Raw genomic sequence first — 15,962 nt, 5'->3', positions numbered from 1 at the left:
ATTACAAACATAAGAATTTACGAAGATTCTCTTTTAAATTTCAGTGCGAATAATTCCTTAATGAAAAATTTTGCTTCTGAACACATTTCCATTTGATATATCAACAAAATGATACTGCATACTAAAAATCAATTTACCTATAACTACATCATGACCGTCAACCAAGCCAGCAGAGAAGAGCTCCTGAGACACACCATCTGCTGTATCTGTCCAAATGTGAGATGAATATGTATTAGAAACCATAACATAAAATCAACAGCCCAGCACAATATAAAAATATCTTTCATTTACTAAAATCACCCACATGATTTTAATTCATCAATTCATATCCTATCAGAAAAAATTCAGCAACACCACGAAGTATATTTTACCACAAGCTATTTGTATTTTGATTTTTACTTAACAGATGTTACTATAAAAATATATATATATATTTTTTTACTTTGGTGAACCAAAAACCTTCCCCTTTGGCTACCATCTGAATTCATCCTCTGGCACACCCTAGAATACCTAAGGCTCTCTATGACATTGCTTTTCTTTCTTGCCAAGGTTAATTTTAGCCATCATCAATCCTTTTCAGTCATTCATAGCTACTGAGTTAAGAATTTATAGCAAAGGTTGAATGGGAAGAACCTGATCCAGCCTTATACTTGGTACAAACAGCCAGTGGGCTTGTTGGACTATTAAGATGAGCTATTTAAATGTCTGCTATTAAGAAACCCCTTTAACACAACATTGATCATTTGATAGCAACAGATTCATTCTCTTAGAAAATGTGGCTGTGTAAAATAATGTAGTTTCTCAATGATAAGTGACAGGAGTTGGCAATCTCATAAAGACGGGACTGAACAGGCTGCAGCAAGTGAATATAGCTAAAAATTACTTAATTGAGAGGTTATGAATGAGCATGGGAACACTGCTAACTTCTACTGAAAGACTTTTCAAGGAGGAACTGAAAATTGCAATATGCTCAAAAGAACTACTACAGAACCCTGTGTTATAATCAAGGAGATTATTTTGTCTCCACAGCCTTCTGATATTCTAAAAGACACCTAGTAGCACTGGCTACAAACAGCATGGGCAATTTAGTGAGGATTTGACATGAGTATTTTCCAAAGTCAGGGAACACTTGAACGTATAGCTACTGCATCAAACAAACATCAAAACAGAACTGCAGAAATCTATCCACAGCATAAATCAGCTCTGGTGGACTATGTAAATGAGCCCATGGAGTAGGTGTATGTGCACATATAAACTGCATGTGTATCATGTATCGAATTCGAATTGGTTTTCACAATTTGGGGAATTTAAAGGGTTTATACCTGGTAATGATGGTAAGAATACAATAAATGGAGATGGTTATGACAATGCCACAGCCAAAGGGCATTCCAAACTCATCTTACACTCGTGTGCATGCTTTCTCTCCCTTGCTCAATCTCCAGAAAAGATCCAAACTCAATGTGTATGCTTGAAGCTTCCAAAGATTGCATTCTTCTCTCGGTTTATAATGGGATGCAAGAAACCGAAATAGATGAGAGGGGTGTTATGGAAAGCTTACTAAACAACAGAATTCCATAGAAAGGAAGCTTGTCTTGGGCCTTCTCCTTTTGATAAATATTAAAAAATAAAGTTTGTAAAGGTCCCTGATGGAACGAGCCCCCATTTGGGGGTTGAGGATAGCTCAGTGAACAGCTATGTTCTAAGTTTAATACTCTTCCTGAAGCTTCTGGCATGCAGAATACCCCTCTTCCTGGAGATCAACTCTCTAATGAAGGTGCTGACCAGATGGAAGTGACAAGCTTGCAGTGGGAGGTCATTTATATCTAGTGACTGGCCAACAGCAAGAAGGTTTGAATCTTATATTCCTGTGAGCAGCTGCACTCTCAGAATGCAGATAAAAAGGGACAAGTCAAACAAAGCCACACTAAGGGCTAGCACTAAACCAGTGCCAGAATGATAGCCACTCCCTGGTGATTAAACTGGATAGCATGTCCCATTTTTCAGGCCTCTTGGGCACCAGATGAATCATATCAAAGTGGCAAATGGTCAATGCTGGCTGGACAAGATGGGAAACGCTCCCCATCACTGAATATGGCATGAAACAGTCATTTTCTACACAGGTAAGTAAGACACCTGTAATAGTTTAGGCCAGAAATATGAAACGATTCTTTCAAGTTTACTAGTAATTTATTTTTACTTTAAGCTGATGCTCAAACAGGTTAACTCACCACATGTTAACATGCCATTTCCAGAGCATACAATTACATAATAAATAAAAGGGTATCCTCAAAAGACAACAGAGAATTTCGGTGTGCACATCACGTTTTATGCCACACATCACTGTGCCTGTTTATAGATAGCACACATGTTGTACACATCTGATGTACCTGCACCGATGTATCAGACATTACTTAAAGAACAGGTAGCACCAAGAGTTACACACACAGTGCAGCCAGTACTAACTGACCTGTGTTTGCTGTCCAGTAAAGGTTACAATTACCAGACAAGTCACTGTTATGGTTTCCACCTGGGTACTAAAATTAGAAACTATTCATCAATCCTTGGCAAATGAAGCACCAAAGGCAGTGCAAATGGACTAGTGATGATAGGACCATCTTATCCACACAAATCCTCAAATTGGAAACTTATTTCTTTGTTAGTTCTTAAAAATTAAAACTGATTTTCATTGCCGTGGTCAGTTTTAAGCAACCAGATGAAAAGAAGCAAACTCAACATCAGTACTTGAAACACCTGTTATATAATCACCAGATCTTATTCACAATGTTGCCTGGTCAATATTTTTATATTATGACAAAATAGATGGCATTTCTGATAACTGTAACTGGTGTCGTACAATCTCAAAGGTCCATCCACAGTTGCTAAAGATGGATGCACTTGAAAAGAAAACCAAGTTAGCAAGCTCATTAGGTCCCATTGGCATTTATTTTTTAAAAGATACTTCATATTTTTATCTGATTCAAATATTCAGGAAGTCACCTGACCTTTGCCTTTTCAGAGGACCCACAATGAGAACTAGAGTAAATCCAAGACCACCAACACTTAAGGTCTAAGAGCATAATTTGCTTGACTGGCAGTACTTAAACAGCCTCTCATGAATGTATATACACAGGATGCACCAATTTCCTGAAGTGCCTGTCACTCACTTCCGCTCTGTGAGGCAGTTGAGCCAGTGTCTTCTCACAGGTGGTGACAGTAAGAAGGCCACGGCAGTTGACTGGCTATCAGGCTAAGTGAATCCTTCTACTTTGAGCTTTGAAAGTTTAGCAAATGGGGCTGAAATTTATGTAGAACTCTAACACCTAGAATGAACACCAAGCTATGAGCTTATGGCAATTACAAATCAGAATGTAGGAGACTACTGAACTTCACAAAGGTATTCAGGATAGACCTTGAGGAAACTCTGCATGTACATAAAAGTGAGACACCACAGGACGTGGAAAACAGTAGAAACTTAGCGTGGATTGGCATCTGATTTTTAGTTCTCTAGACTATTGAGGTTATAAAGTAAATAATGTAAAGCATATTTTTTCCTTGGGTTACTTTTCTATTAATTAACCAAGGTATTTTTTATTTTATTTATTTATTTATTTATTTATTTATTTTTTGCTGTTCTGCACTGCAGGCTCTATGCCTGTTGCAAAAGATAATAAGAACTAAAAACAATATATGGTCCTGTTTTATAGCATCCGGATGCTATATGAACAATCAGCCTAGCCATTAAGCAGTTGCAGTAACATAATTTCAATATTCAAATTACAAAGAGGCCATAAGACAGGTGGAGTTTGTTACCTCATGGATAAACGCCACACTCACTGTCACTTCCTAAAAGCTGCATTTCCAAGCAGTATGTATTTTCATGGTTAGGCTAATATATCTAATTTATATGTGTCTGTACACCATGCCACATGTGCACTGGGATGTGTGTACTGAGCAGTAGTTTACAATCCTGACAACTAACAAGTTTTTTCTTCCTTTGTTTGAAGACAAAACATTTTTTGAATAGCAAATTATAACCATACACTTGTAATCAATTTCTCAATTGTTTCTTGTTCCACCAAAATAATAATTTCAATTAAAACTTGCCTCTTCCTGGAGTAAACTCAAATCGTATGTCATTAAGTTCCTTTCTGGAGTTTCTGAAACACATAACATAAAGCACATTAAAATCTAATGAGGCAGAGTTTAATCAAACCAAATTACTCCCAATTTTTATAAGATGCCAGTAGCGTGGAGACAGCATTTTATAGTTTTAGGTTACCTCCAAATATTTCCTCAAGAAGAAGATACAGTTATTAAGTGAATACAACAATTAAGTGAAGAGATATATTTGATGGAATTTATCTTACATGAACATGCTGATAACAAGAAATTCTCAAAACAAAATGCTAATTTTATAAAATCCTTATTACCCAGAAAGCTTAACACTAATTTCAGAATACACATTTTTAGAAGCCTTTAGTGTAAATGGTATTGTTGGCATTTTTCATATTCCCCCAGACAGTAGTATTTTAGTAACAGAATTTTAAAATAAAGCATCAAGGAAGACAGACTCGTAATGAGTTGAGGTGAGGCATTACACATTACATCATACAGAACAACAACAGTAAGGTACATCTGTTGTTAAAAGTCTTTTCTAAATTCAGATATGTCTAAATGTTGCAAAATTTCCCAATGAATAATAAACTTTATGTAAGATACAGAAAATTGTAAAATAGATACATGAATATGTATTCAATAAAAATGAATGAGTCAAAATCTAATAAATAATTTTCTCATTCCTATGATGTTCAAGTAATGACGAGAACTGGAGAGAGATAAACACACACACACACACACACACACACACACACACACACACACACACACACACACACACATATAAATAAATCAGTAACAACACCAGAAGTAACCAGCTTGAAAAGCAAGAACACAATTGTTAGATTCAGGGGTTTAGAATGTAGAATACAGAAACAGAGATGTCCAAATTCATGCTCCTGAACATGCCCTGGTTCCTGCCACGCATAACTAAGCAGATTTACCAAATACACAAATTCTCAGTTTTGTCTGATATCTTCTGGACACTGTACAAAGTACAACAATGCTGATGCGTTCTCTGAACCCCTTAGTCTACAGCCATCCCCTTTATTTTCTGGATTATCAACTCCCACCACACTAAGTACAAGGCCAGGAAGCTGGAAAGGACCTTGTATCCACTTAAAGAAAGTCTTCCTCACTGCCTAGAAAAACCTAACCCACATCAAATACCAATCCACAAGGCACAAAGGGCAAAATAAGAGTGCAAGAACTCAAGTTCAAATATTGAGAGGCTTGAATCTAGAAATCTGCATCTGCCCTGGGTTTCATCATCTGGATTTTGCCACTAACCTTTTAAGGGCTGAAGTCTTACAGCATGCATACATACATACATACATACATACATACATACATACATACATACATACATACATACATACATACAATAACTGTGGAAATTTAGAAATCATTTTAGAACTAGTTTATCATTTTAGACTTCAGACCCAATAAAAATGTTTATATTCTTCCATTTATTTGAAAGAAAAACCATTAACATTCCCAATTTTAATTCAAGCACTCTATAAATAAGTACTTTCTGACTTCTGACTGAGGGCTTAGCTCTACAATAGAGGGCTTGCTTGCCTAACATGTGTGCGGCCTTGGTTTTGGTCTCAAGTACAAAAATAAAAGTAATCCTAAAAGAAAAATAAATGCAAGAGCAAACTGAATTGTTCTATATTTTCGAGAGCCTCTGTAGTATTAGTTTCACATAAATGAATATTTATAGTTGACCCACTGCACTATATCACATCATATGAGGAAAAATTCCAGCAATCATGTATGTATAAAAGAATGAATGAAGAAGTAACTAATTTCTTGTGCTTGGATTCTTTCTGTCCCAGCCATCAGTTCCTGAAGCCACTTGTGAAATAACTCTCTGAAGCTTAATATGTCTGGCCAATGGCTCCGATATATTACTGGCAAGCTCTCTCTTACAAATTAACCCATTTCTATTTCTATTTCTGTGTGTTGCCACAAGGCTGTGGATTACTGGTAATGCTCCAGCATGTGACTCCTTCAGCAGCTACATTATGTCTTCCTCTATACCTTCATTCTCTCTGAATCTTTGTTTGGATTTCCTGCCTAGTTATATTTTATTTGCCATTGGCCAAGACAGCTTTATTCGTCAATCAATAAAAGCAATGCATATTCACAGCGTACAGAAGGATACCCCATATGAATTTCTTAATATAATGAAATAGTTTTACCGTCATAAACTCTAGAGGGAACCTGTGAACACCTAGGATCATTTAACTATATACATCAAGTAACACTGGCTTCTCTTCTGTATTTATGGGTTTTTGTATCCTCTGAATCAACCAACCACAGGTCAAGTTCACAGTGAAAAGTGAGCCTACATAGTGAGCATACATTTTTCTGTTCATACAGAAGTACGTTCTCTGAACAATGTAATAATCACTTGCATAATGACTGCAGTGCATGAAGCGTAATCCCTCTAGAAATATATTGTTATAAAGAGGAAAGAGGCAAAGTAGAATAGGAGGATTAAATGAGGGGACGGAGGCTGAGCAGGCAGGGTAAAGGAGGGAATAGGGGAGGGACCACTAACAACACTAAAGGCCTTTTGAAAAGCCATATGGAATATATATATATATATATATATATATATATATTATATATATATAATATATATGAATGTAAGTGAATTCATTATGTAAAGGGGAGGCAATGCCCCAACTAGAAGCTTCTTCCCAATGACTATTATTCAGAGTGCTGGAAGTCACTTTGCATGCCATCAAAGGAGAAAGAGAATCATCAGTTATCACCAAGCTACAAACCTTTGATGTACAGCAACAACTTGCCTAGAAAATGTACTGGTTCAATAGTGGCACAGATGTTAGAGTAGTAACTAACCACCTCTTTGTTGGATTTAAGGCACACTCTAAAAGATGGTACTAAAGTAGCTATGGAAGTAAGACTAGACAAGTGATGGGCCCAATGGGAAACCCTACTATTATTATTCTGTTAAAGAAACACAGCAATAAAATGAACCATATTGACATGTTGATCTATTCATAGATCGATGCATCAGCATTCAACCCTCATCAGAGAAGGTTCATCTTGGCAGTAGACAGTAGTTAACGCAGAGACCCACAACTGAACTATGTGCAGAGAGTAAAAAACTTTCGAGCACTCAGCCTTAAATGGGATGTCATTATCAAACTCCTCCCCTCAGGGAACAGGGATCCACATAGAAGAGGAACTGGAAAGGCTGTAAGAGCCAGACATGGTGGATGACTCCAGGGGAGCAGTGTCTTCTAGATACAACAGGACTGATACACATATGAACACACAGAGACTGTGACAGAATGCACAAGATCTACTCAGTTTCAAGCCAGACAAAATCCCAGGATGGAGGAGGGAAAGTAAACACAGAGTCCCACCCTTAACCAAGAAACTGGGAAAGAGAAAAATCAGTTTTCTTCAATGGAGTGACACTGAGTATATCAACCACTCTAGAACAGGCACTATGCCAACACAAAACAGACTTTAAGGTTGTTTTTGTGTGTGAAATTTTTGCTGTTTTTCTCTTATTTGTTTTGTGTGTGGCATGTGGGGGAGAGGGGAAGGAAGGGAGGGACGGAGGGAGGAGAGAGGGAGAGAGAGAGAGAGAGAGAAATGAGCTTCTGTGAGTATAGGGGATCTGAGAGAAGTTTAAAAATAAAAATTATTCTCAAAAGAGTGTAACAACTAATTATGATATATATATATATTATATATATGTAATCATGTTGTATTAATCATTAAAAGAAATCCAGAGATCTTTTAAGCTATGTTGGAAGATGTCATATAGAGCCTTCACCTAGTAGCTGATGGAAGCAGAGCAGAGATTCACAGCTAAACACTGAGCCCAACTCCTGGAATCCAGGAGAGAGGGAGGAGTGATGTGCAGAGGGGTCAAGACCATGCAAGGGAAACCCACAGCTGACCTGAGCAAGTGGAAGCTCATGGGCCCCAGTCTGACAGCTGGGGAACCAGAATAAGACTGAACCAGGCCCCCTGAATGTGGATGTCAGTTGGGGGGCCTGGGCTGTCTAAGGGGCCTCTGGCAGTGGAATCAGTATTTATTCCTAGTGCATAACTACATAACTACATTCAGTGTCTCCCTTGTTTAGAAGTTTAATGAGTGGCAGAGTAAGGACAAACAATTCTATATGGGAAACAAGTCATTTCACTTTCATGAGAAAGCCACATCCTTCAAGATTATGGATGTTACTAAATAATCACCCAAAACTCATTAACAGTCTTGGTTATGGATGATATATATATATATAAGTTAAAGGTAAATTAAAAATAATCTAGAAAGAAAAAAGGATCAAAGAAAAAGGATCACTAAGAAAGGAAGAACTAATATTATATTTAATAATGAAATGACCCAAGGAGAAAAAAAAATAAAGGCACTTGGTTCAGTGTTAATTGGTGTCATTGCTCCTTTCTCATCGGATCGGTTTTGTTTAAATTAGTTTTTTCTACTCAGGCCATGGCAAGAGAAGTGTATGCATGAGCTGCACCCAGAATATCATCAAGAACATCCTTATTTTTTAAATATTAATATCACAAAAGCAATAATCCACCCTCTTAATCCCCACCGACATCAACTGCAGTTTGCCTCTGCAAGTCACTCTTTATGATGATGAACCTAAGTCTCACCTTTGAAAAGGTCACTGTGATTGATTGTAAGTAGTAGACTTGTCCCATCAAGATGATATATACTTGGAAAAATGCCTAATTGGATCTAACTACTGAAGGTCGTCCTTTTATAAAGAATTAATCTTTTCAGCCTCATACTTACACCTTTAATTGAAAGTACATTCACTTTAATTGATATGGCAGAGTAGACTCCTGATTTCGGGGAAGTTGAAGACAGAGATGGTTTAAGGACAAAAATAGTCTGTGCAGCTTTACAGTGGAAATAGTTCTAGGCCCAGGCTGCTGCTGCTGCTGACTGTCACTGAAAACCTCCTTACCCCATTTGGTAAAGCAAAACTCCTTATTCCTCACTGTAGGCACACACTGTCTCACAAATGCAAATGCCAAAGCGTTCTGTAAGAACTTTATTCTTACAAATGAGAAACGCAATCAAATGGCATGACTGCATATCCTGTGCCTGTTTGATCTTTCAGCCCGCCCACCCCGACCCAAAGATCTAGTCAGCTCCCACAGGCAATAGGGCATTTTAGGCTTTTTGTATATCTTCTTCCTGAGATATTTTACACACACACATACACATACCCTAGTCCAGTGGCAGCATACTATTTCCATTATGCTGTGCCTTAGTTTTAAGTTAATAATGTATCTTGAAATTTCTAAACATTAGTTCACATTATTTTCCGTATAACTACGTAGCTGCCCATTCTACGCTCCTTGCTTTTTTAAGTTATTTCTATCCTGTGACGATATTTCTTCCAATCTTTCACCACTACAAACAAGGAGTCAATGAATAACTTTGTTCTTATCTCACTCTGCAAATACATAAGCATAAAAATAAGTTTCTAATAGTCAACTACTCAGTCAAAGAACACCCCCCCCCCAGGTAATTTGATAGGTACTGCCAAGTTCTTCTTCATTTCAGTTAACCAATTTCCATTCTCCCTGGCAGTATGTAAGCATTGTCTCAAGAACTTTCAAAGAATAATGTAGAGGCTGGATAACTTTCTAATAGGGTCATCTGGTACCCAATACTTGATGGTGATGGACAGGCAGGAATTTGCGGTAACTGAGCTGTTCAAACTTTTCAGAGACACAGAAAATTTGACATTATATAGAGAACCCCATAGTTTCAACTGTTGATGCATAACTTTGCTAGGCATGGGGATCAGATGAAGTCCACAAACACTTGCTAGTGAGGATGAGTTTAAAATATAATACCTGCCAATATTAAGACACAGACTGCAGGCAGTAGAAGCACACAAAGTTTTCTGAAATGCTAAGACTTTGATGTTATTTTTAAGAATCTACAAAAAAGTCATAAATAATGCACTGACTCACGGGCTAGGAGCACTGGAAAAATTAATCATGGCAAAGAATAATAAGTCCAAAGAAACTTAACCAAAAAGAAAAAACAATCTATAAGATTGGAAGTGGTTTCAAGCTTTCTGGACCTGTCATACAACAACTGGTGTACAATTTTTTTTTGGGGGGGGATGGAATTGTTTTGTTTTATTTTCTGCCCAAATTGAGTTCACAGTCTAGATTGGAATGTGTACAGCCTTTCTTCTTGTGCTTTCAATTCATCTCCAGATGACACCGTGAACACTCCAAGGAGACAGCTGTGGCAGCAAGGAACACACCAGAAAGCAGGTAGCTTCCTGATAGGCGGAGAGCAATAGGACAAGGAGGCTACAGAGAAATCTCACAGGTACAGCACTCACCTGGTCTCTTAATGTATCATGCCAGGACTATCTGACAGTCACTATTCCTGGAAGGCCTCAAAGCCAAAGTGAAGTCTCAGGGCCACCTGTATTCTTAGCTACATGTTAATGTCTCGTAGCCAGTGCTAACAGAGGTGTGGGGGGGCTCACAAACCCCAAGCAGCTGATGTTATCAAAAGATGTACAAGTCCAAATGTCATTAACTGTCAAAGATCATTGGAAAGAGTACCTACCATTGATATTTCACGTACCCCTAGAACAGTGATGTTCAACAGCACTGGGGTCAGCAGAGCCACCAGAAGACCTTAAGGCTGCAAGAATCAAAGGGACTCAGAAGCTCACCCTCACTGTATGCAGCAGAAAGGTGATATGGCAAAACCTGCTCTCTTTCTTCCTTACTTTTGCTAAAATTCCAAGTGAAGGAAATGCTATGGTACCATGGGCTCTAAAGACAAGTCCTACAAGGCTTTACAGAATGTGTCCCTTCTCAGGGGCAGGACAAGAATGATTTCCATGATCGTGTTTCATTTTTAGTTCAGCTTGCTTCCTGCCTTACACTGTACTGATGTAAGGCTGTCCCCACAGCCTGAGGAGAAGACAGAGACTATAGCTCCTTTGGAGCTAGCCGCTCCCTGCCCTCTATTCTGGGAAGTGGTTAGTAAAGGAGGATAAGACAATGTGAGCTGTGAAGACAGACATTTGTATTCAAATCCACAGACTATTTCTTTGGTCTTCTGTGACCTCTCTCCTCAGCTGTGAGAAGGGAGAGATAGTGTCTAGCTGCTATGGCCTGGACAGGTCCCTCAACAAGCTTGTATATGGAAATGTCGTCCACAGAGCAGCAGTGTTAGGGGAACAGGGACCAAGGGGAGTTGTTTTGGCCATTCTTAAAACAAAATTCTAAATACTTATGCCTTACCCTACCGTGGTGGTTTGAATAAGTAATGGCCATATACTCATATCATTGAAACACTTGGTCCCCAGATGGTGGCAAACTTTAGGAAGGTTGTGGACACTTTAGGGAGACGGAGCATTGTTGGTGAAGGAATGTTACTGAGGGTGGGTGCTGATGGTTTATAGACTTCCCCACTTCCTGTTCCTTCTCTCTGGTTTGTGTCAGTGCCTGGGAGTGTACAAATATTTGCTGAATGAATGAAGATCACCAGTGCCGGTTTAATTGAGAAGACCCTAGGCTTCTGAGACAACATCTGTCCTCACCCTGTCCCAAACACTCCTATCTTCCTGTCCCCTCAATGGTTCAAGTTCCATTCTCTACTAGTTCCTCTTCCTATTGTCTCCCTGGATGATTAACTTCAGATATATAACTCAATCCCAGCCACGTCCCCTGAGCTGTAAAAACAGTATGCAGTTGCTTACATGGTTTCTTTCCACAGAAGAGCCAAGAGACACCAGAATCTCAGTACAATCAAAATGCAGAGCATCACTCTCCTCTCAATGCACCTCTCTGCCTCTGCTCTTAAGAGCAACAGCTAAGACGTGTAGGTAAGACTATCCCCTTAAGATCTCCCAAGTCATTCATTCCTCCACCACTTCACTACAGCACACTGCCACCTGCCACACATTAGAATAACAATTCAATGGCTAAAGGACACTTCGTACTCAAGCAGCACACCTGTCAGTTCCTACTGTGAGAGCTGGTGGTGTACAGACACAGTGAAAAGTTGGTTTAGGGTGTGCTCCTGGCAGAAAGATGTAACCCAGGGTAGAAATGAGAAATGAAAAATGATGGAAATTTAAGGATAAGCTGAAGGAACCTACAACATAGGCCTGAAGCAAGAACCTGGAGGAGAGCCACCCCATGGCTGCCACCCATGTCACTCGGAACAGTGTCCCTTCTTCTCCAGTGGAGTGTTGAGTCAGTTTCATGGGAGCCTTCAGAACCTGTAGACACCCATGCAGAGGCTGACGGAGCACAGGTATTAGTATCCACTCTATCTCTCAGCCTCTTCTGCACTAGAAAGGAAGTGATGCTTCCTTCAAGATTAAAGAAACCGTGTGGAAATGCCTTGTGAACTCCTTCCTGACTCAGATGTGAGGAATCATGATGCTGCAACTATTTAGATGCACATAGACACGGGGGGAGGGGGGGAGTCATGGCTCCAGTCCTTGAAAAGTCCAGGGGACGGGCAGTACACAGTTTTTTTTTTTTTTTTTTTTGGTCATCTGTCATCTTTGGTGGACTGTCACCAACCAGAAAGCATGTGTGTCACATCTCTAGAAAGAAGAAAACAGTTCAATTCCTAATGTATACTTTTGACTTCAACATCGATAGTCCAACTAAGAATTCACACTAACTTTCCATGTGACTGTTCTAACTTTACAGGATGTAAGCCGAGAGCTGTTTCTCTGTAGCAATGGGTTACTTTGTGCTTTTTGTGAAATGAGTAAAATTTGAGGTCTCTGGAAAGGAAAAAAAAAAAAAAAGAGTCCATAGTCATCCAAGAGGATGACAGCCAGCATCTGAAACATGGAAGGAACCCAGTGAGATGGCTCAGCAGGTCAATGCAACAGTCACCACACCTGATGATCTGAGTTCAATGCCAGGAACCCACATGGTGGAAAGAGAATCAACTCCTGAAAGTTGTCCTCTGACCTCTGCATGTGCATGGCAGGTGTGCCACAGAGACATAACATAAGCACAAGCATATATGTCCACCAGTACTAGAAAAGAGTTGTGGGGAAGGAATAGCGGAAAATTCTGAGGACAGTGCATTCCCCGCTCCAGACTCTTACTGCAATCCATCTTTCAAACACCTGCCAAATTCATCTTCCGCTCAGGTAAAGGGCCAATCACAGAATCATATAATTTTACAACCAAAAGGGGCCCTCGAGGTCACCTAATCCATTCCCCTCTTTTCTCAGGTGAAGCAACTGAAGCCAAGGAGATTAAGTGGCTTGCTTAAGATTACACAGCTGGTTAATTCACTCAATACTCCATAAATCTTTATTGATCACCTACTAGGTGCCAGGCCCATGCTGGGGGCTATTAATGCAGAAATGGAGTTCAAACCTGGGAGCCGAGGCGGCTAGACCACCGTTTTCTGTTCTACACGGTTGGCCATCAAAGTGCAGGCAAAGATAGCAGAGAATTGCAATCTCTGATGGAGACCCTACACCCAGTTAAGAATTATTATAGGCAGTGAGACACTGCAACAGAAATAGCATTGAGAACCCTTGCTCAGCATTGTCCTCAAAGATCTGCTTGAGTTCAAAGTCCTCCTATACATGCATGCCCCCATGTTCCAGGAATGTGAGAAGTAACAGAATCGCCTACTGTCCCTGCCCAACCTTGCCCTTGCACACAGTAACTTATCACAAAATAGTCTTTTTAAAAAAACAAAAACTAGTGGGACTTCTAAAAGGTTAAAATTAATTTCGGCATTATATCTCTATTACTGTTTTTTTTGTTTTGTTTTGTTTTGTTTTGTTTTTTGTCAACACTTTGCTCTTAGGGAGCCTGCCAGCCAGCTCCCAAATAAATACAGAGAGACTTATTCTTTCTTATAAATGCCCAGCCTTAGCTTGGCTTGTTTCAATCCAGCTTTTCTTAAATTATCCCATCTCCCTTTTATCTCTGTGCTTTTACCTTTATTTATCCTATATGCCTTTCTTTCCTTATTACTCTGTAGTTGGCTGAGTGGCTGGTCCCTGGTAACTTCCTCTCTCCTTCTCCTTTTCTTGTTACTCTCTCTTCTCTTCCTTTATTTATTCTGTCTGCATGCCAACCCCACCTATCGATCTCTCCTGCCTAGATATTGGCCATTCAGCTCTTTATTAGACCAATCAGGTGTTTTAGACAGGCAAAGTAACACAGCTTTACAGAGTTGAACAAATGCAATATAAAAGAATGCAACACCTCTTTGCATCATTAAACAAATATTCCATAGTATAAATGAATGTTAGCATATCTTAAACTATATTCCACAGCACAGCATATCTTCTTTTACCCAAAAATATGACCTTGTCTTAGAAAATGTATGTTGGCAGTGTTCAAACATTTTGTGTATACTGATCCATAAAGCATCGCATAATCCAACATTAAACAGATCAGACAACCACATTGGTCTCTTTAATAGAAACAAGAGTACTACCCAAGACACACACACACACACACACACACACACACACACACACACACACACACACACTCTCTCACACCATACACAAGTCATCTACACAACCACACTATACACATATACACATATATATGTATATATGTATACACACTATACATAGTCCCCCACCACACATAGTGTTTTTCAAAACAGTATGTTGATGTATTCATAAAGACTATTCTTAAGTACTAGTTGTATGCAGGCTTTTCTGCAAGTGGAATGCATTTTAAGTCTCAGTTGCCTGTAGGATAGATTTGGACTCACAGTCCATAGTGATACCACAGTCCTGGAGGTTTGCTTTGCCATGGCTGATGACACATGAGAGCTGTGCATGCACAAAGGCCTGAGATCTCGCAACTGTCACCTGCACAACTGATCACCTACAAAAAGTAGTTTTCATCCAGGGATAACAAAGATAAGAAGGTCTTCTTTATCATACCAGCAGTCACCAGGCTAAGAGCACAGTGATTTCCTCTCACCCACCTTACATCCTCAACTCTGCTTTCTCAACTATATAATAGTTTCTGAAATGATGAAACAATTTTCAATATATAGACTAACATAAAGAAAAATAAAACAAGCACTTGTTTACCGACCATCCAGAATTCCCAAGTGGCAACACTCTGCCCTGTTGACTTCATAGTAGAACACATAAAATTTTAATAATGTTCTACCTATACAGCATGAGATCTACTGAGCTATGTCTCAGCTATGGTAAATCATGAAGGAATGGAATATTGTGTAAACACTTCTTCCTGATGAGACTATGAAATTCTATTTTTCCCTGTGGTGAGCAGTCCTTTCAGAAAGTGAATATGTGCACTGAACTTCTTTGTACCCTGAACCAGAAATGGAAGAAGAGTGGTCTCAAGAAAGCTAACTGCTGTCCAGCTGGCAGAGCAAACACTGTAGTCTGGTGAAAGATGAAACTTAGTTTTACCCTAGGATGAAATATTTAGTGTGCTTAGTAGGTAGGAAGCCGTGTCCACGGCCTTCTGGAAATCAGCTCAGGGCAGAGGAGAACAACTCCCATCAACATCAGTTGTCTCTAAAAGTAAAGGACACATTAGGCTTAATTCAGACAAATCAGTCATCACTGTTTGGGTGATAGATGTCTCTCTTCAATGCATTAGGCTTCCCAGAAGCCTGCGAAGTCCTTCACAATAAAAATATAAAGGCACCTCTAAGGCTGAGTTAATGAATGTCCACTTGGAACTGAGACACACTGCCATAGTCCATGTAATTATCCAGACTCGTAGGGTGGGTAAAGAGGGAGGGGAGCAGGTATAGCAGTGGGGAATTCCAGGAGGAGCATATC

General features: G+C 39.3%; 1 protein-coding gene across 1 annotated transcript in view; it reads right to left on the bottom strand.

The window, feature by feature from the left end:
• The window catches only part of Stk39 (serine/threonine kinase 39), a 269,282-nt gene that overhangs the window by 51,203 nt on the left and 202,117 nt on the right, over nucleotides 1-15,962 (bottom strand). Inside the window, exons 15-16 of the mRNA XM_027420256.2 lie at nucleotides 4,105-4,157; nucleotides 138-206 (exon numbers count right to left, since the gene is read on the bottom strand). Coding sequence (XP_027276057.1) covers nucleotides 138-206; nucleotides 4,105-4,157 — 122 coding nt within the window. The remainder of the gene's footprint in view (nucleotides 1-137; nucleotides 207-4,104; nucleotides 4,158-15,962) is intronic.

The sequence above is a fragment of the Cricetulus griseus genome, chromosome 6, assembly GCF_003668045.3.
Source record: "Cricetulus griseus strain 17A/GY chromosome 6, alternate assembly CriGri-PICRH-1.0, whole genome shotgun sequence".
In the NCBI taxonomy this organism is placed as follows: Eukaryota; Metazoa; Chordata; class Mammalia; order Rodentia; family Cricetidae; genus Cricetulus; species Cricetulus griseus.
Note: the sequence above shows the minus strand (reverse complement) of the source record. Positions and strands in the feature narration are given on the sequence as shown.